A 20,583-nucleotide genomic window follows, 5' to 3' on the forward strand; every position below is an offset into this window, starting at 1 on the left:
GAGTCTTTTAAAAACCAGAGAGGTGGATGAGACTCAGATGGATGTAGAAGTCGCTTAGAGGAAAGAGATAACAGCCACAAGTGTTTCCCAACAGAGCTAAAGGCTGGGAAATTGGTGATGTTAAAAAGAAAGTCAAGCTCCTTAGACAATGAGAGCCTGAGAGGTTAAAAAACATAGGAAAAAAAGACTGAAAACTCCCAGCTTGACAACTGAAAAGGAGTCCACTGTGGCTGGAAACCAAAGAAGACAAAAAAGTGAGTCTGGAGAATGAGAGGTTACATCAAGCTACAGCATTTTTACAGCAGCAGTTGCGAATAAGGTTCCTTGCAGCTTTTTGGCTTAAACTCCAATTCATGTTTGACTTCAGAAACTGTTGAAGGCAAAACAGTGATCAAAAAGAAAACCAAGGAGGATCTGTCCTCCACTGCACTGAAGCTGACTGCGATCCATCACTGGGGATATGAGGATCTGCAACAAAGAACTCCGTCTCCAGGATATCACCATCATGTATTTCACTGCCCTGGCTGCTCTGATGATCATCTTGGTGGCTTCTTATCAGGCATCTCCCAATGCTGTTGATGTGTCCAGTTTTAAACCAAGCCCCTCTAGCCCTCTCCCACCGCTCCCCATGCCTTTCCGTGTGCCTCTTGACCCACGCGGGGAGCTCCAGTTGGCCTGGAACATCAGCTACACCAACCAGGAGATTTACATGGAGCTGAGGGTAGCAGAGCTCAGACATGGTGTGGTCTTAGGGATGTCTGACCGGGGTGAGCTGACCAATGCTGACCTGGTGGTGCTGTGGGAGTCTGGAACAAAAAGCTACTTTGGGGTAAGAAAGTCTGGGATGTGTGTAAGCTGTGTAATGTATTGAGGAATTTTGCATGGTAAAAAATTTAAAAAGTCAGCGACAAGGCTTCCCTCTAAGGAGCGTATCAAGTAGGTTTTTAAAGAGAAATTTAAAAAAAGTTGAATTCTATAAAATTTTTCTCTCAAAGTTTCCTTGTAAAATTCATAGATGCAAAGAAATTACATGAAAGACCTCAAGGAGTGGAGATTTTTCACTATTCCTTATCAGTTTGGGTCGTTGCAAAAGCTGCACTCGAATGACTTGTACTTGATGATCCCATAGTAACAAAGGATGTTATCAGCCCCTGCTAATTGGAAATCACTCAAACTGCACTAATAGCTGGAGTTCTTCTGGGAATCATTAGCAGATATTTGCATATCAAAGAAGAATCCTGTGTTAATTAAGATGTTTAAAATGCCTCATTTTCATTTTGTCCCAAAAAAGCTTTTTTACCCCCCTTAAAATCCAGTAACAATTTCACTATGAAAATTGCTTTTATCCTCTACACACACACACACACATACATATACTGTATATATATATATGTTGAAATTTTTAATGGATTTTATGGGGGGAAAAAAAGCTTTGTTGGGACAAAATGAAAATGAGGCATTTTATACATCTTAATTAACACAGGATTATGTTAATAAAAAAGAATAAAAACAAGTTATGTATACATACATACATATGAAACTGTAGTGCATCATACCATTGTAAATGTTTGAATTAATGCCAATGTCAGGAGCTGCAAAAATAGAGTAGATTAAACACATATTCCTACACTGACATCAAACAGTTTATAATAACAATGAAATATTGAAAAAACATACAGCTCATGTTCCCGGACCAATGTGCACTAAGTAAGATTAGTATTCAGTCCTGGTTGGGATTTTTAGTATGATTGATCGAGGCGGAATGGAGTAATCATTCATAATAACAGAGATGCGTGGTTGTTACGGTGAAGGAAGGAAACAGAACCAGAAGAGTCTGAACTTCTGAGTACTTTTATGACCTAATCTTTAAATACATCTGGGGTGCTGCTTTGTCTCAAAATTTGGATTCAGCAGATTTATTGCACTGGAAGCTTCGGATACTGAAGCAGTTCATCTACTAACATCAACTAACAAACTTTGACTCTCCGATTGTAAGATCACACCAAATTAAACAATTTCAATGACAAAATACATACCAAAGGTATCAAATGACAACATGACAACAGGACATTGCAAAAAGAGTAATCTCTCAGGAAAAAAACTAATTTTGTTATTTTTGTTCACTCTCAAGGAACAACTAATAGCATCATTTTCAGCCACAGTAAAGAAAAAGCTCTGACAGCATGTTATTGACAATCTTGTGAGCATACAGCAGAATTTAGTAGCCAAAGAGCCAGAAATTTGTAGATTTGTCAGAGACTCATGATACCTCTGTTAATTTGCTGTTTCAAATTAGAATGAACACTACCTTTCCCCACAAACATTAACAAAATGTATGTAGTTGTAATCTAACACAGTCTCACCGTACTCTCTGAAACTGTCACAAAAGGTCATTTATTGATCTATTTTGTTTTGTGTGTGTGTGTGTGTGTGTGTGTGTGTGTGTGTGTAGATGGTCAAATAAATGAGTACAATCATTACTATAGTCTCTCAGCAGTTCATGAAACTGTCACAGCGTATTTACTGAGTTTGGTTGAGAAAGTCCATGTTTTGAGGATGAAGCATGAAGTTTTTTAAATGATTGTCATCCAGGAAATCTGGGCAAAAAACCATTGGAAAAGGTAAGGGAAACATCATGGCTTGCTACAAATCAAATTTTTCAGGGTTAATAGGAATCATGCCTGATCTGGACAGGCATTGGATGTGGTGCAGGTAAGAAACAAAGGCGTTGCTCTGCCACCCACTCTGACACAATATGTGTCAAATCATACAATGAAAAAGATTGTTTAGCTTTGCGTTCATAGGGTTTCTTGTTGGACCCACCATGTGATCAAGAGCTTAATATGTGCTATGTTTCAGTGGTCATCTTCTGTTTGTGGTCGTTCACTTTGAAAGACTTTCCCAAACAGGATCCATTTCTAACAGCACCAAAATCCTAACTAACATATCATCTGAGCACTGTTGAGAACTGTTCGCTCAGACATGTGTAAAGGTTGTACTTAGTGTATATACTTTAAAAAAACTGTAGGCTTTCAAATCTTTGCAGCTTGCGTGGAACAGTTATATAAGAGCAACAGAAAGGAAGACAGAAATAAAAACAGGAATCTTAGGTGTTATTCTGGACAGGTATGAATGTGAGAAACATAACAAGTGGATAGACTGAGCTACTGCAAAGCCTTCTGGCAAAGAACAAGAACATCTTGTTCACCAGGTTGGAAAGGTTTCACATTGCAAACTGCCACAGTTTCACTTAATCTATCTGTTACCTGCATTATGATGTCGTCAAAGTGTTCATTATTACTTAACTTAGAAGTTAAAAACCCACAACAACAGCTTTTCTATTCTTTTTCCAGTGTTAAAAAGATATATTTTACCAGTGAAAACACTAAATTACTTTCTTTGTATCTTTATAATATACTACTACTTTGTTTCCAGTTTTTGTTTTTTCATTTATTTTGCTAAATAAATTTTGCGTCTGCCATTTATGTTTATCCAAACTGGACTGCATGGACACACACCTCTCCTGGCTCTATAATGAATTTCACATGTGACAGAAGTTCTGCTGTCCTCACCCAAACTACACCTAAAGCTACATCCACAAACCTCTTCGAAATTGTAAAGAAGCTATTAACCTTAATCCAAAATCTCAGTTAAGAGAGGGTTTTATAGAATTGCCAGTGTTATTGCATGTGCCTTCTCCTTCAGGATGCATGGAGCGACAGCGAGGGTCACGTATCGCTGGACAGCCAACAAGACTATGAGCTAATTGAGGCCAAACATAAAGATGACGGATTTTACCTGCTCTTCAAAAGACCTTTTGGTACCTGTGATCCCAGAGACTACCTCATTGAGGTAGGAAAAGTCCTTATTCAAAAAAATGTTTGTCAGATCCGTGCATCAGTGTGAATTTGAATTGAAATTACATTTTTTGGACTTGTTAACAGCATCCTCAATGATATCTACTAATAGAGTACTTGAGTACTTTTTTAAGCTGTTATGTCTAATTACTTAAGCGATGACTTATAAAGACTCAGCCATTTCTTTCTCTTGAAGCCCCTCTAATAATGCCTTTACAGCTAGGATGTCTGCTTCCCTCACGTCTCATTGCTGAAACCTACCTCACACTTCTCGAACGTTAAGGGGGCAAACAGCCACCTGTAAAGTCTTTCAGTCTGCTTTTCAAGTTCATGTTCAAAACAGAAGAGTAAGGTTTCAGAAACTCAAATGTGTGCAGGTCTGTCTGCCTGTCTGATTAATCTATTCAGGTGTTCATAATTATGAAATCCCCTGGCACCAACAGCTCTGTAGGTACTTTGTCACTCAATGTTGCCATTTGACATGGCAGATTTACTGAATAAAAAGGCAACATTATTTGGGAGTCAAATGTTCAGCCTTCAAGGGACAAGCAATTTATTTTTGTGTAAAGATATTAATTTCATAAAATTCAAAAGCAAAGGTTACCACATGACCACAAACATCTATACTGTACTAATTAATAGGAAAGTTGCAATTTATGTCAAGTGCTAAGTTAGAGTTTTTATTTTTTATCTGTAAATGGACTGTACTTGTATAGCGCTTTTTCTAGTCTAGCTGACCACACAAAGCGCTTCTAACACTACATGCCACATTACCGTATTTTTTTACAGCCGCCCCTGTACCATATTCTATTGTGGTATTTTGTCCAAATAGAAATATATTTTCAAATACAACACATGGTTTCAGATTTGGACATGTAATGTTTTATAAGATGAGGTTACTACTTATAATTTCCAATTAAAAAAACATTTATTGTAAGGAATATAGTTTGTGTGGTGCCTCATTATATCTAAGTTTGATACATAAAAACAATGACTATCACAAAGTCATAAAGGCTCTCTATGTTTGATACACCAGCCAAATAATGATCATAAAAGAGATACTCCCTCTGTTCTGCTTGTAGCCATCTCTTTCCCTTTTTCTCTTTTATTGTCAGGAGGGTACTGTGCACATCATCTATGGGTTCTTGGATCAACCACTTACCTCTCTTGAAGAACTGAACCTTTCCAAGATCCACACAGGGGTACAGAGAGTGCTGATGCTTCGTCCTGACACACCGTCGCCCACCCTGCCTCCAGATGTTCAGACACGAGATGTTGTGGCACCAAATGTCATCATACCAAACCAAGAGACCACCTACTGGTGCTACATCCACAAACTGCCTGAAAATATGTCCAAGAACCACATCGTCATGGTATTAAGTCCCTGAAAATGGAAACTGAGCGTGTTTACACCCAGTAGAATGTATCGGATGCTCATACTAAGAGGATAGACACATCAAGCTAAATGTATCCTTGTTGTTTATTGAGTTCCACTTTGACATGTCACAGGTCAGGTGGGAATATGAACATGTCTTACAGAAATTGAAATGCTTAAACTCTTTGCTATCTCTCTGTCAGTATGAATCAGCGATAACTCCAGGTAACGAGGCCATTGTCCATCACATCGAAGTGTTTGAATGTTCGCCGGATATCCGCGATGTTCCAGAGTACAGCGGCCCCTGTGATGACAAAATGAAGCCGGGAAAGCTCAACTTCTGCCGCCATGTGCTAGCTGCATGGGCTATGGGGGCCGAGGTATGATGGAAACACGTGTATGACTGACTAACAGAAACAGAGGTGCACCCACAACATGAGATGAAGCAGAACAAACATATATAAATAGTCACCTCTTCAAATTCGGATAAGAAGGACCTACAGTAAGTGAAAGAGAGCAGAGGGATAGAGCTTGTTTTTGGTCCAGTCCTTGCACCTATTTTAGGAGATTAACAAAAGCTCCCACGCTAGTAATCCAAGCCCAGAACTGTGAGCTTTAAAATTTTGAAAAGACGCTCCCACACACAGCCCGTCTATAAAGAGACAGTCTGTATGTGGGATGTGCACTCATGCACATAAAAATTCATTAACTTGCTTATATGGAAACACAAATACACCCCCAAATTCTATAAAATAAAACCACACACGTATGCACGTTGGTAATTTAGGAGGGTGCTCTATAGGAGACAATAAAAGATTCATCGTGGCTGCTTGACAGGCCCAAATTTTTTTTCCTCATTATTTGACCGATATCCTGCTGCTCCTGTGCAACATTTCTTGTTTTTCAAAGCTGTATATATCACTATTTAAAGAATTCTGCTCTCTGAAAATAAATGAATGAACCAAGCAATGACTTAGAATGTTTTAACCATAATGTGATTGATGATTGGACTCTTTTGATAGATTTATTGTTAATTGCATTATTATGTAGTAAAATAGAACTTGCAGAAAATGTACTTGCATTTCTAACTATCAAGCATAAAAATTCAGATAAAGATGGACTTTTTAAACATTCTCCCTCCCTACACTCCACACTGGCTTCAGTTAACAGGAAGCTATGGTAATCTTCTTTTTATCCATTGATGGGTAAATACCTTTAACTTTATGGAGAGCACTACTAAGGGCGTAGTATTTGAGTGACAAGAGTGCTGTAGTCCCTCCATTCCATCCTTTTTCTGGCCCCACGGCAAGATCCAAATGACAAACTCAAGGCTTCGAAATGGTAGTCTACAAACCACTGGGTGACATAAGAGTGGCTGAGAAAGCAAGCAGCCTGCTAGCCAAATAAAGAAAAGAGGACAGGGAATATTGAGGCTGTCACTGTATTTCTCTGCACTGCTCCCTCGTGTATCACAAGCAAGCCTGGTCCCTCTCCGATTGGATTATCTGCCAGCTAAATAAAAACAAGCAGAATGCCTTCTGTGAGCTGTGAAGACAAGATTAGGTGAGAAATATTCAGGCCTCTTTCATCACCTTCTAATAGTGTTGTTTTATTCTCCTCGGCACTGTATCAGAAGGGGAAACGCGGCCTTGCAGAAACAAAAAAACAAGAGCGAAAGAGGGAAACTGAGTGGAGGAAGTTTGAAAGAGAGGAGAAACAATCATCTCTGACACTGTCAGAATGCAAAGAGGGACACGTGTTTGTATGAGTGTGTGTGTAGAAGTCTCATAGGGATTTTACTGTTACGATAGGAAGGACAGATTCAATTTTAAGAAAGACTGTCCTCCATGGCAAACTGTATGCATCAGCAGAGGTGTCTTGAATAAGTGACGGTCAGTTCAAATCAAAACTTCCTGGATAAAAGCTTGGAAGAACGCATAACAGTTCTCATCATCCCAGAAGACACTCACACAGTATGTTAATACAATCTTTGCGTTTGTTGATTGTCAATTTAGTCAACAGATGAAAGACCTCAAAACATTTCAAGGCTTACAAATGGCTACACAGTTTTCTGTAGCAGTGTTTTTTACGTTATGCAGTTCTAATTTTAACTCCTGCGAGGGTTTTAGAAGTATGTCTCAAATCAGATCCCTATTAGCACTAATATCTGACCTTGAGAAAACAGACCAGGGATCAAATTTACCTTTTCATGTTGAATTTTAAAAAAAGAGCAGTAAGGAGAGGCAAAAATGATTGTCATTGATAATTTTTCATATCTCTCCACTAGAAGGTCAATTTCTGTCTTCTTTTTGTGATTTTCTTGCAGTGTATTTTAGTTTTGGGGCACCTCAAAATCCCACAAGATGTTTTGTTTACATGCTAAAGTCTTCTTCACATTCATATGCATTATGGTAATTCTATTGTCAATATAAAGCCAAATATATAGCAAATTGCAGGTTTTGTCACGTGTGTCTAAATGTGTTCATGTGTGTGTGCTTGCAGGCTTTTTACTATCCCCCTGATGCAGGGCTGGCTATGGGTGGACCAGGCTCTTCGAGGTTCCTTCGTCTGGAAGTCCATTACCACAACCCTCTCCTTATATCTGGTACGCACAGTACACACATGAATACTTAACTTGGGCATATACTATAACACACAGGTACTCCCTCTCATACAAACTTAAGAAGCAGGATTCTTTTCATTTCTGCCTCGAAGCCTCAGGCTCATCTTATCAGAGAAAATTATATCAAATTCCTTAATTTGAAATATTTTTATGTGATTTTGGTGCTTTTTTTCTAAAAGAATTTAGTTTATAAAAAGCAACAGAGGTGACATACATATTTCCCCCCGGCAGATTGGATTATACAGTATTGCAAATTGAGTCCTTTCTGCCAAATAGGGTCAGCCCTTTGACTTTAATTTTCTAGACATGTTTCAGAAATGTCATCATAATCACCTTTCAGTGTGCTGCGAATATTAACACTTTTTTTTCTCAGAATGTAGATATTTAATTTCCTTAGGGATTATAATTCTTTTAGTCTTCTTTAAACCACAAATAAATCATAAGACAGCGGCATGTCTGGTGGCTTGGACCAGATGGAAAGTGCTTATTGCACCTGGGAATTATTTTTTATTTTTTTTAATCCTCTCTCCTTAGCTTGTCGGTAACTGTCAGCAATTTACTGCTTGCACCTGAAATAAATAGATTTTTCTCAAATTTACATATATTGCAAAGCCTTAGTGCAAATTTATTTTTGGTATTGAATGTTTTAAATAGTTCATTTCCAGTTTGCAACGTGGAACACATTAATGTCTGAGTGTTCTGCACGCAGGTCGGCGGGATTCATCAGGGATACGACTGCATTACACCCCAAGCCTGAGGCGGTATGATGCAGGGATCATGGAGCTGGGCCTTGTTTACACTCCTGTCATGGCCATCCCTCCTAAACAGCCTACCTTCTACCTCAGTGGTTACTGCACATCCAAGTGTACCCAGACTGTACGTATACAGTAACTAATCATTTTTAGATATCATAGTCCAAAAGTTAGGAATTGTTGGTGAATAATTCAGCAGCGTGTTTTGTCTGGAGCTTAACAAAAACCGAAAGAGTCCATTTTTGTCTATCCAGGCTTTGCCTCAAGAAGGAATCTTCATATTTGCGTCCCAGCTGCACACCCACCTGGCAGGCCGTGGGGTCAGGACAGTTTTGGTGAGGGGAGGCAAAGAGCTGGAGGTCGTACAGGAAGACCAGCATTTCAGTACACATTACCAGGTGAGAGTTTTTTTCCAGTGTGTTTTATCTGTGATTGGTTCTACTTCACATTTTGCTGTATCATGTTTGGCCACAGTTATTATTCCCAAGAAAAATGCGCTTTCTTTGTACCTTCTGAAATAAAAACCTTCCATCTTATTACATCAGAAAGATAGAAATGTTTTTTTTCTTTTTTTTTTTTTTTTTCAATAGAACAAAGCAAAGAAAATTGAATATTTAATAAAAGCTGAAGTTTTCATGCACAGACTTGATAATGGGTAGTGTAAATGTTGTCGACAAAGTGTCAGGTGGGCAAATGAAGCACCACAACGCAGCATATTTCCTTCCAAACAAATTCCAAATAAGAACGATGCAACTTTTTCAAACCCCAGGGTGGTGTGGTTTCAACCAAATGTAACCTTTGGGCACCAATTTCAGTGGCATATTGATAAGCATGCAAGGTAAATGAGGATTTAATCATCAATTCATTACTGCTTTTGCATACTGTTTACTGACAGTTTGAAATACATAAAATATCCCAAGAGGAATCATACAGCCTTTCTGTTTTTCTTGAGTCAAACTCAATTGTCCAGTTTTGTTACAAAAGCACAAGGTTATTTGAATAAGAAAAGGGTTAAGACCTGCATATAGAATTGTCTGACCTGTCTGCACCCACAAAATGATTAAAGTCTTCTATGATAAGCAGTCATAAACAGAGTGTAAGCCATGTGATGATTGAAGACTTCATTGGGCCTCACAGCACACTGAAATCTCTAATACCACAGATGCAAAGATCTTGTCTGACTGCACCACATCTAAACTGACAAACAACAACATTAACATGTTGGGAGACTGCGGTCAACATCTGTTGTTCTTTATTTCTGCACGATATCCACAGGCAGGTGCATGCACACTCGCAGCAGAGGAAGACATCTGTTAGACTGTAAGATGCTGCAGTGGATATCAGACTAATCTGAGTGTACCCGAGTCATGTAGAAATATAGGTTGGTTGCAATGCCCACAATTAAGATGCTATCAAGAGAGTAATTCATATTCCATTATGAATTTCAAAGGCTAATGATATAGGCCTCAGTTTAAGATAGTTTCTATCTCTAATGTTTTCTAGTCCAAACATATAGATATAAGAACACATAAATCCAGTGTGTTTGGTTTGGTGGACTTATGCCTTATTGCACTGCATTCATTTTTTTTCTTCTATTTTATAGACAATCCGAGTTCTAAGGAAAATGGTGAATGTTTTACCTGTAAGTATAAAACTGGTGACTGTGTCCTCAATAGAGACTACCACAGGCAGTGAGTAATATTTGGCTTAGTTTCACACCGTGCTGATTTCCCCCTCAGACAAAAACGGTAATATTACTTATCTGCAAGCTCAGCTGATCGCCTCTGAATGGTACTGCCACAGATTAAATTTTTCTCTCCATTTGCATTTAAAGTAATGAGTCTGCACGAACTGCTTAAATTGAACGCAGACAGGAGCAGGCTGTAAAAACTGACCACACACCAGCAGCCGAGTTCCACAAAGCTACATTACTTCTCACAGCAACTTGACTTTTAGGAGAAATTTCCTGTCAGCAATATTAAATTATTGATATTGCTCTTTCTTAAAAGAAAATGATAACAGACTGCCAATGTATTTTTGCTTTATCCTTCAGGGTGACGCCCTCATAACAAAGTGTACTTACAACACAGAGGACCGGAGCAACCCCACAGTGGTGAGCAGCGTACTTTGTATTCATTACTATGTTCATATGAATGTGTGTTTCATCAGGATAACCTTGAGTACTTTTTCTGTAATTTATTTGTGTTCATTTCTTTGATTCCTCTGCCTCTGTCTCCTCAGGGAGGTTTTGGCATCATGGATGAAATGTGCGTCAACTACGTTCACTACTACCCTCGGACTCAGTTGGAGCTCTGTAAGAGCAATGTTGATCCGGGATACCTGCAGAAATACTTCAGCTTCATAAACAGGTAGTACATGCTGATCCTCTCTCCTTTCCTGAAATCATCTCTTTCTTTTCTCTTTCGACCTTCCTTTCTTGCTTCCCCTCTTCCTCATTTAGCATTCAGCTTCGTCTAAATCTTCTGTGAGTAATCAATTTTTGTTGTCTGCCTTCAATTCTCCTCACTCCGGCCCTCGCTCCAGGGAAGCAGTGGGGATTAATCATTTTAATCTCAAAATGCTTTGTCCTTTTAAAGTGAAACCGGGTTCTGATAACCAATGTTTTTCAAACTCTTCCTTCTGTCTCAATCTCATTCTGCCTCCCTCTTTTACCGACTTTCCTACGATGTCTCCCTCAACCTTCAGGTTCCATGGGAATGACCAGTGTGTGTGTGGGGAGGTTAGTGTAACGGAGCAGTACTCTCAGCTGCGTGGGGAGGTTGGTGTAACGGAGCAGTACTCTCAGCTGCACTGGGATGACTTTACCGGAGAAGTGCTCGACTCTCTTTATAATACAGCTCCCATATCCATGCACTGCAACCAGTCCACTGCAAGCCTCTTTCCAGTGAGTCCCCAACCATCACACACACATACATGCCACAACGGGTTGCCAAGCCACCAATAAAACCAGCTCAAACGCAGACATCAGTCGAACAGTGGACTCAGTTCAGCAGACAGCTCGATAACTTGTATAATAAAAAAAGAAGCACATGCAAGATGTTTGGATCAGAATGAAAAAGCTATAACTGCAGCAGCTTTGATCAGAAATGTTGCTCTCTGCTTGATGTGTTAGATTACTTGTGCAAGCACAAACCAAATGCATACCAAGGCATGGGAGTACAGCAGAAGAGCACATGACTTAAACACTACAAGAATATACATTTAGATCATCAAAGTCTTGAAACAAGTGTTTAATTTAAAAAGTCAGGTCAAATAAGTCACAAAGAAGGGAAAACCAGGAAAACTCAGGAAGGAGACACACAATTCTTTACATGCATTGTTGTTAGGATTCAGTTTAATTTCTTTTCATTTCAATTACATGGTTTTGGATATTTTGTTTCTCTACAAAAGAAATTTTGTGTGAAATGACAAAAAAAACCTGCCCATATCTGGTGGAAATGATAGTGTCAAAGGGGGGGGCGTAACGACTTTTAGTTAAAAGCTCTTTGAAACAAATGCTTTCAAGACGTCTTATATAAAGCACTGCAGGCAGCCTTTCTATACACTGACATATATTTCACTGACGGTGGTACCACTGAAAGGCATTCAAGACATTTAAAGGGAGAATCCGTAATGAGTGGAAAAGCTCAAAGTAATTCAGCAGTTAAGTTTGTGGTCAGACTCCCACTGTTTTGGTCTTTCAACTGCCAGTCATCTATATGAAGAACAGTCGTTGTTTTTTGACACTTGAAAACTTTGCAGGAGATACTAAGCAAAGCAGCAACTGTAGAGTCGAGCTTATGTAACAAACAGCTTGAAGCTGAAAGCCTCAACCTCGCAGCAGGCCACCATCTACAGCAGTAGCACCAGGCAAAGCACCGCACACAACCAAGCACCTCTCCAGCAAATCGTGATAAAAATGGAATAAGCTTGAAAACACACATACAAAATACAATTAAAAATTAATCTCGACTGGTGGATCAAGAGATTAGCTGGATCAAATGATGTTGACATAAATCAGTGTTAACATTAGGGCTCCAGAGCGTCCCAAATGAAGCTGCTTCTCAAGATATGCTCGAGTAACTAAATATCCCCTGGCGTCATTTTCTCAGAATTATCGGATGCATAACACTAAATAATTTGGTTTTTCAAAGTTTATCATTATTGTAACACTTCACACAGGGCAGATCAATTCTCTTTACAGTACCTCGGCCAAGGAAATTCAGTTTACCATCAGTTTTAAAGCTGTGTCCTGTATAAAGTGTGATCACGACCACAGGAATGGGTGCTTTTTTGAAGATGCACGATGCACTGTTGAGTGATTGCTATACAGTTACTTAAACAAAACTTTCTTTTGAAAAGTCAGCATCTGATGTCAGAAACATATTTTTGCTTCCCCAGGGAGAGTGGGAGAAACAGTCAATACCAGCAGTGACCTCTGTCCTTGGGAAACCTCGCTACCCCTGCAAAGGAGGTGTGGTCCCCACCAGCTAACCACGGGACGTTTCAACCCAGCGAGCAGGCGCTGAAGCTTTGGAAGTTTAAAGAAGTTCCTGTGATGTGGCTCTGTATGCCTTAGTTTTATCTCCATGTTGGGTGCTTAATGGCTTCCGATTGTAGCTGTAATTATATGCTTCTAAAATCACCCCCCGTCTGTGTCATTATTAGTGCACGCTTTTTAAGCTAATAACAGTCCTGATCATGTCATATCAAAAAAGAGGGGGAGATGGACATCATGTATGACACTGTTGGGGTTGACAAGTACCAAACAAATGTGTGCTTCCAAAAAAAAAAAAAGTGGAGACGAGGACAAGTGTTTTTGTTTCCATTTTATACTCAGTGTTATTGCTGTTTCTAACTGACAACATTCATGACATGCGATTAACAGATAATTACAGACCATAGGTAAGAGCCCTTAAATGCTTAAATAAATTCAGAGGCACCATAATTATTGTAAACATTATATACGTTAGTGTAAAATTCTATAATTTCACCCTCTCCTTTTGCTACATTTCTCCATCTTTCCTTGAAAATGTTTTTTGCAAATAATATAAGCCACTAAAAGCTTCAGGTTAAAGGGAATCTATCAATACGTAAATTGCTTTGGACAGGAGACCTAAACCTGGATTAACAAAAGTTTTGTCATTTTCCTTTGAAGTCCAAACAGAATACACATCTGTTAGGATTTTTGCTTGAAATCTCAACATGAAGAAACTGAATCTCTTTGCATATTTGAATCAATTTCACCTGTTTTTCTGTCACCAAGACTTTTGCAGTTTTATTCACATCACATGTTGAAAGGAAGGGAAATCATACAAACTGTGTTAGGAAAAGACATAAAAAACCTCTGGGCACATTGGCACATTATGGTAGTAGTGTTTTATCAGCAAGCTTCACATTTCCCATAGAAATCTTGTTGTTAACCTGAGCCACACATGAGAACCGCCGTTTCAATGATTAATAGCCTTCTGGGCAGAATCAATCCACCCTTCCACATTAGTTAACATTTTGTGCTCAACATGCAGCAGCAAAGATCAGAGAGGTGAGTAGGAGCACGATATGCAAATGGTTCCTTCGGTTAGGCACCCTTGTTTTTTTGGCTGCTGTTCATTTGATGTGCGAGATGAAGTTGGGCTCTTTGTAGTGTATTTTGTGTACGTCTCAGACAATTTTATAATAAGTGTAAAACTAATAATCAGACTGTCGATAGTCATGTAGACACAAAGAATAATTACCGTGCACACCAGCGCCGCCATGGAAAACACGAGCCAATTTACCATATGCTCAACTAGTGAATTAATATGCAGTCACAATTTTACTCTTACAAAGCTGAAAGCATTAATTCTCATTTTTAATGGCATAACTATTACAATAAAGTGGTGCCATGCTCATTATTTAGAAATCTTAGATTGGGTTATTGTGGCTGTGCTGCTGCTCAATGCTGCATGCAGAAGTCATCTAGGAGGAAAGAAGTAATGATGCTCCTGCTGCTTTACTGTGAGGCAGTAACACAATTTGGTGATTCTAATTTAACTGATAAAAGGCTAAATGAGCCCATACCAATGTGTAAACTTGTGAATATTATTATTGAGTTAAAAGTATTTTTCTAACGACCCAACCTAGAGGAACAGATTTTCAAAACAAAAGTGACTGCAGACTAATCCTGGAGACAAAAAGGATTAGCCTGTGCTGGTTGCAATCTGACAATTTATCCTCTTCTGCTGTCATTTTTCTGTAGTATTTTTACCCCTGCCGCCCTGTGACTTGGGGTATTTTTTGCTCCCCTCCAGCTCTCATACACTGTGGCTGTCATCCTCAGATTTAGTTCGCAGTCAAACGGGTTAAACCCCCTTTTTTTTAAGCGGCTAACTTTGATCGATCTGATTAAATTAAAAGCAAGACTGTAAATCCTGACTAGGATTTTTCTTTGACAACTTCCTGTTGGTGGCTCCATCTCCAAAATCAGTTCATCTGAGCCAATTTAAGTAATATGTGGTGGCTGCATGAATTACGTTCGCATGACAAGCTGAGAGCTCTTGCCTTTGAACCTCCCACTTTGTTGCCAGAAAGATGAATTCTTTGTTTAAGACAGCAACATCAACATTAATTGGGCAAAACCGAGGTCAAAAACTGGAAAGGTTTTTATGCACCCTCGAAAGGAAGTTAGTAGTCTGTGCATTGTTGCTGATATATGGTCTTACCTTTGGTTTGTCATCTTTTTAAGCAAATAAATAGTTTAGCAAAAAAAAGATACATCTAAATCCATGGTAACTCTTGATTGTTTGTCAATTCTTGTTTGTCATTTGTTGAATTTGAGTTGTCGAAAAAAAGTTGATTTTTTTTTTGTTTTCCCCATTTCTTTGTTCTTCTTCTTTTTGATATGACAGAAATTGACAGAATTCACAGAATGCTTTGAAATCAGCTTCAGCCAAAAAAAAATCCAACAACAATTATTTGTGCAAAAACTAACCTCACTCACCAGAGTGCTCAAGGAGCAGACATTAAACTTGGTAACAAGTATAAGGGGAAAGAACATTTTACCATTTGTTCTTAGGGGATAACACAGATACTGGTGGCAGATTGAAAAGGAAAAAAAATAGAAAAACAGAAATAGAGACAAAGGTAGGAACACTCTGGCTGCTAATGCAGTTTTGCTACGTCACCCTAAAGAATTAAATCATATCAAGGGAGCTTCAAATAAAGGTACAGTGTACCACTGACTGGGAATCTACAGTATAGCATTTACTTTGGATAAACACGCACTCATGCATCTGTTATATCTGTTTATTTTAGCCCCTTTAACAGTTCTTTTGTTACAAAGGCAACAATTATCTGTACTTCGAATAGAAAACAGCACCATTCACACACACACACACACATACACACATCTATGATCACAGTCATGGATTCTATCCAAAGGTTCACTACTAAGTTGGGCGGTTAAAAACTCTCATAACATGGGTTAGTTATAGATAAAGATGCCCAAATAAATCAGTTAGGTTTGACTCTTCATGGTTTGACGTGAACATGGATTGTTCAGGTTAGCTACTTTGGCCAAAATTAGCTAACATATAGGTCAGGCTCAGAGTGGTGATTCAAGTTTTTCTTTTTTTTTTGTTCATCCAGGTGTATAACTGCAGTAATAATCTTTTGAAAACACACGTTGCCAAAACATTCATTCCAAATTATGGTCGCTTTGATTTTAGACCGTCTTAAACAGGCTCCATGTCAAACTTAGCGTAGTTTTCATCACATCTACTTCAGCCCCATCAACTGACACATAAAACACTTGAAACCCTTGTATTTCAGAGAGATGTATACCAACAGTGCTTGCATGTTAAAAAAAACAGAAGTACCAAATCTCTCCAACTTGCATTTTGTTCTCTAACCAGAGTTTGTACATGTGTGGTCTTCTCAGTCATAGATGCCTTTGACGCGTTTATTCTCAGGGTCAAACGGAGATTTGAGGTGTGCCTTGGCCTTGTATGTCTCTCCCATCCTCTCCATGGTGAACTCACCGCTTTTAATGAAATCTGCACTTACCTGAAAAAGGAAATAGAGAAGCAAAAATAAGTAAAAACAAATAGGTACATGAACAAAAATAAAATTAATAAAAGATAGGTATACAAGCAAGAAAAAAAAAAGAGATTATAAATTCTAGGAGATGATGAAACGACTTAGATTAAATCGAACTATGTGTTCTCAAATGGCTGAGCTCTCCAGGATGGACGATTTAAAATGCAACGAGCAGAAGAGAACGGCTCAGGAGTTATAAAACGCAGGAAGCAATTAAATCACTCGTGAGTCAGGGTCAGCTCCTCTGAAACACAAAACGCTAATATTCACTGAATGACTGCCTTTTCCCTCCCTGCAGCAATCCCACTGATCTGACACTCCGTCTCTCTTTCATTCACACACTAACACGTTCACACAGTTGCGTTTCCATCACTTCAGAAGACTGTTACACCCATTCCCCAAATATGTACCTCAGAAGTTCCATGTAATAAACGGCTAAAGATCTTCGATATCTAATTTGAAAGGTGTCAGAAATCATGAATAACACCCATAAAAGAAATTATTGTAACATTTAGTATGTTTGTGATTGCACGCTAGCTGTGGGCGTTTTAAAATGTCTTTGGATGAGTTTCCCGTCTTTTCACTTTAGGTCTCTTTTACGTAATTTCCTAAAAATACTTTCCCTTGTGAAAAACTACAACTGTAACTAAGAATTTAGTTATAACAAGTTACCTGGCTGAACAAAGGTTAACTAAAATAATGTAATGTAAATGTCTTGATTTTATTGTTACTCTGAACTAAACTACATTTGAAAAACACCTAACTTTAAATGTTATCCACATTTAAAGAGATACAACCTAAAAAAAGCTGCCAAAACAACATTATAGCAAGAGTTGTGCTTGAATTGTGGATGCTTAAAACTTCCTTCTCTTTTCTTTCTCCTCCTCAGCTCACAACCACAGGTGAAGGTGGTGATGGAGTTCTGTCCAACAAACTTTAAACGACATACTCATTTCCATAGCAACTAGTTTTCTGCGGAGAACTACATGACCAAAAGAGGAAAGAACAGAGTGAGAGCAAGCTGAGAAAATATTATCAGTGATTCGAAACTGAAACCGGCGTGAGCGTGCAGATAGAAGAGAGAAAGAGGAAAACAAAATACTCAAGGTGAGGGGAGGCATGGAGAGAGGGCAGATTCATGTGTCACCTCACATGTTGTGTGTGTGGGAGAGAATGCACATACACACAGGCACGTCAGGAGGATCTGCTTTCTTGTCAGTCAGGATTACAGAAATCACCCCCTGGATTTACACCTGCGTGTGTGTTTGTATCCATGTTTGTGTGAGCGTGTGCATGTGTTTCTGAAAAGAGGTGCTTGATAAATTCATGGGTCCGTGAACTTTGTTCTGATGGTCACAACTCACTGGACGGCCATTGAATGAATGAGCATACACAAAAAGGCGCACAAACTGTCACGCACGCAGACGTGTTTCCATCTTTTCAGAGAACATTAATTCACGAGTGCCTGACTCCAAATAAAAACTTAAACAAAACCTAAATCTGAAAGTTACTCGTTGGAGATTTGTTTACATGGGCCTGGGATATTGTCCCAAGATAAATGAAGGTCATTAAAATTGGATTGTGTAATAAGGTAGCGGATATTTACACCAGAGCAACCTGAGGATTTGAGCAACAGCTGCTGAGGCCGATTCACCTACTAGCTCACACAACTAACATGGAACAACTATCATGGAAAACTCAATAGTTTAGTTTACCTCTCAAATGGTTTCTACCTTTACATCTACATTTACCCTGGAGGCCAAGAAATAAAGGCTTTAGTTGACAGACAGAACTAAATGAAGTTTTTGAAAACCCCAGAAATAAAATCATCAGAAAAACAATTAGCCCGAATACCAAGATGCAAATGATCCAGCACAGAACAATAGAAAGGATAATGTTGGGTGCATGTCTTTCTATGTTTATAAAATTCTTACCACTCCTCCATCAGGGTTGCGGATGTATCCGTAACCGAGAGTTTTGTCGATAAAATAGCCATACTCGGCACGCCGTAGGTGACCAACAGGAACGCCATTGCGGAAAATGGCCTCCAGACCAAACATTGGTACTTTTCTGGTGGAGAAGAGAAAAGGAAATTATAATAAATGGAATTTATAGTTTCAGTAATAAAGTTACAAAGTTCTCTTCTATGTTGACCAGGATTAATTAGGTAAAAAAAAACTAAATCATGCAGAAAATGAAGATAAGAACATTAAACAGGACTTTGTTTCTTCAAAGAAGGAACAAAATATAAATGCTTAAAGATAAATGCAATTAGTACCCAGATGTGCATGGTGATCAATGTCATCTGAACTGGGATAACATTGCATCCTTCAGAAAAGGCTCTAGACATATATCCGATCCTTCATACTCTAATACATACAATAAATATTCTGATTATTGAAATAAAGCCTCATGAAAGGGGCTCTACTGACTCATCAATGGTGAAGCAGACGATGCGCCTCTTTAATCCCTCCTCTTTCTGTTTCTCAAGTCTGTCACGACCTTGGAACGGGATGGAGCTCTTCAGTTTGCAGGTGAAGGCAAGCCCCGCCTCCAAGGGGGTGTCATCAGGCCGTAGGTCAGCGTGCCAGTGTCTGTACCCTAATGTAAAATAAAAGCAAGAAACAATAAAAATCCACGTCTGTTGTTTATTCATTTCAAGTTTCAGAACAGAATACCAACAAAAAATTCTTCAATTAGAAGAAATGTAAGATATAAATCAGTTGTTCACTTCTTTTTTAACATTGAATCTGTACCTGAGCTGGACTGATGCTAAGGTAAGTAGCTTAACATTACCTTTCTCTATGCTGAGTGAGTCAATAGCTCTGTAGCCTGAGTTGATGATGCCGTGCTTTGCACCAGCAGCCATGACAGCGTGATAGACTGGAAGACAAGAATCTTTGGGTATGTGCAGCTCCCAGCCAAGCTCTCCCACAAATGACAGACGCATTGCTCGCACCTGGATGAGAGAGAAATCCGAATGGAGGCTTATAGATACAAACCCATACAGAGGACCAACACCACTCCACTAGGGCAAGAGACGGAAGAAAACCAAGGTACACAAATATAAAGGAGACGGTTTGAAATGAGAAAAGCCAAAGTGGATCTTAACCTGTAAGATATTCACTGTAATTTGGGTTTTTTGAACGTTGGTCAAGTAGCATTTTATTCACCCGCTCCACTGTAGAGACTCTGGGAAATGCAGCAAGAACAGCATTAAATAGAGCACAATCTGGCCACAACTTCCGGAGAACCTCAATTTCACAGACATAAACTGAAGTTGGCTCAGTCTTTCTAACTAGAATTAAAGACGCGCACTAATCCCCTTAAAATACTACAAGCTGCTTTAATACGCTGCACAGAAGCAGTGGAAAAATTACCCACAACTGTTCATCACGGGGGGACAAATGAGGAGAACTGGGCAGCACGTCTCTTGCCACTTCATCTTTTCAGGCATAATACTTTCCAAGCATGTCGCAGTCTTACAATGTTAAAAAAAAGTCGGGGTTATTTTTGTAGGAGGAATATTATCTGGCTAAACCTGAAAAGTCATGATCACAAGTGCAATCGTTTCGCTGGGCCTTAAATCACACACTTGTGGTCTGAGCAATGTCTGCAAAGCCCGTCACAACGTCCATGTTTGCTTTCTTGCTACATTCGTCGCAACATTATCGTTTCACATCTACATTACGTGACTATGTAGACCTTCAACGATGCCGATTTGACAGCAAACACTAAAAAGCAGTTATAGAGAGGCAGAACAAGGTTGACTGTGTCGAATATTTCTCACTCGACATCAGTAACAGAAATAGCATGAGAATTGTTGATAAATGCCTTCAGTTGTCTGGATGCAAATAAACCTAATGGAGAGAGGAGTGCGACAAAGAAGAAGCATTGGGT

At 39.0% G+C, this 20,583-nt stretch overlaps 2 protein-coding genes across 2 annotated transcripts in view; one reads left to right on the forward strand and one right to left on the reverse strand.

Moving 5' to 3' along the window:
- On the forward strand, window positions 1–13,213 carry dbh (dopamine beta-hydroxylase (dopamine beta-monooxygenase)). Its single transcript, XM_075455759.1, has 13 exons — window positions 1–829; window positions 3,706–3,852; window positions 4,973–5,230; window positions 5,436–5,612; window positions 7,735–7,837; window positions 8,565–8,731; window positions 8,862–9,005; window positions 10,211–10,249; window positions 10,661–10,720; window positions 10,849–10,976; window positions 11,314–11,347; window positions 11,387–11,512; window positions 13,009–13,213. The coding sequence occupies exons 1-13, from the start codon at window positions 461–463 to the stop codon at window positions 13,099–13,101; spliced, it is 1,845 nt and encodes a 614-aa protein (XP_075311874.1). The 5' UTR covers window positions 1–460; the 3' UTR covers window positions 13,102–13,213.
- Window positions 11,911–20,583, reverse strand: part of sardh (sarcosine dehydrogenase) — a 37,169-nt gene continuing 28,496 nt past the window's right edge. Inside the window, exons 19-22 of the mRNA XM_075455758.1 lie at window positions 19,480–19,642; window positions 19,116–19,284; window positions 18,618–18,753; window positions 11,911–16,650 (exon numbers count right to left, since the gene is read on the reverse strand). Of these exons, the coding sequence (XP_075311873.1) occupies window positions 16,522–16,650; window positions 18,618–18,753; window positions 19,116–19,284; window positions 19,480–19,642 (597 nt within the window). The 3' untranslated portion in view covers window positions 11,911–16,521. The remainder of the gene's footprint in view (window positions 16,651–18,617; window positions 18,754–19,115; window positions 19,285–19,479; window positions 19,643–20,583) is intronic.

This window comes from Odontesthes bonariensis, chromosome 22, assembly GCF_027942865.1.
Source record: "Odontesthes bonariensis isolate fOdoBon6 chromosome 22, fOdoBon6.hap1, whole genome shotgun sequence".
Taxonomy (NCBI): Eukaryota; Metazoa; Chordata; class Actinopteri; order Atheriniformes; family Atherinopsidae; genus Odontesthes; species Odontesthes bonariensis.

Coding starts and splice junctions, on each gene's coding strand:
- dbh (XM_075455759.1), top strand. CDS start 461: ATGAGGATCTGCAACAAAGAACTCCGTCTCCAGGATATCACCATCATG. Junction 5,613..7,734: donor CATGGGCTATGGGGGCCGAG/GTATGATGGAAA, acceptor GTGTGCTTGCAG/GCTTTTTACTATCCCCCTGA. Junction 10,250..10,660: donor AAATGGTGAATGTTTTACCT/GTAAGTATAAAA, acceptor TTTATCCTTCAG/GGTGACGCCCTCATAACAAA.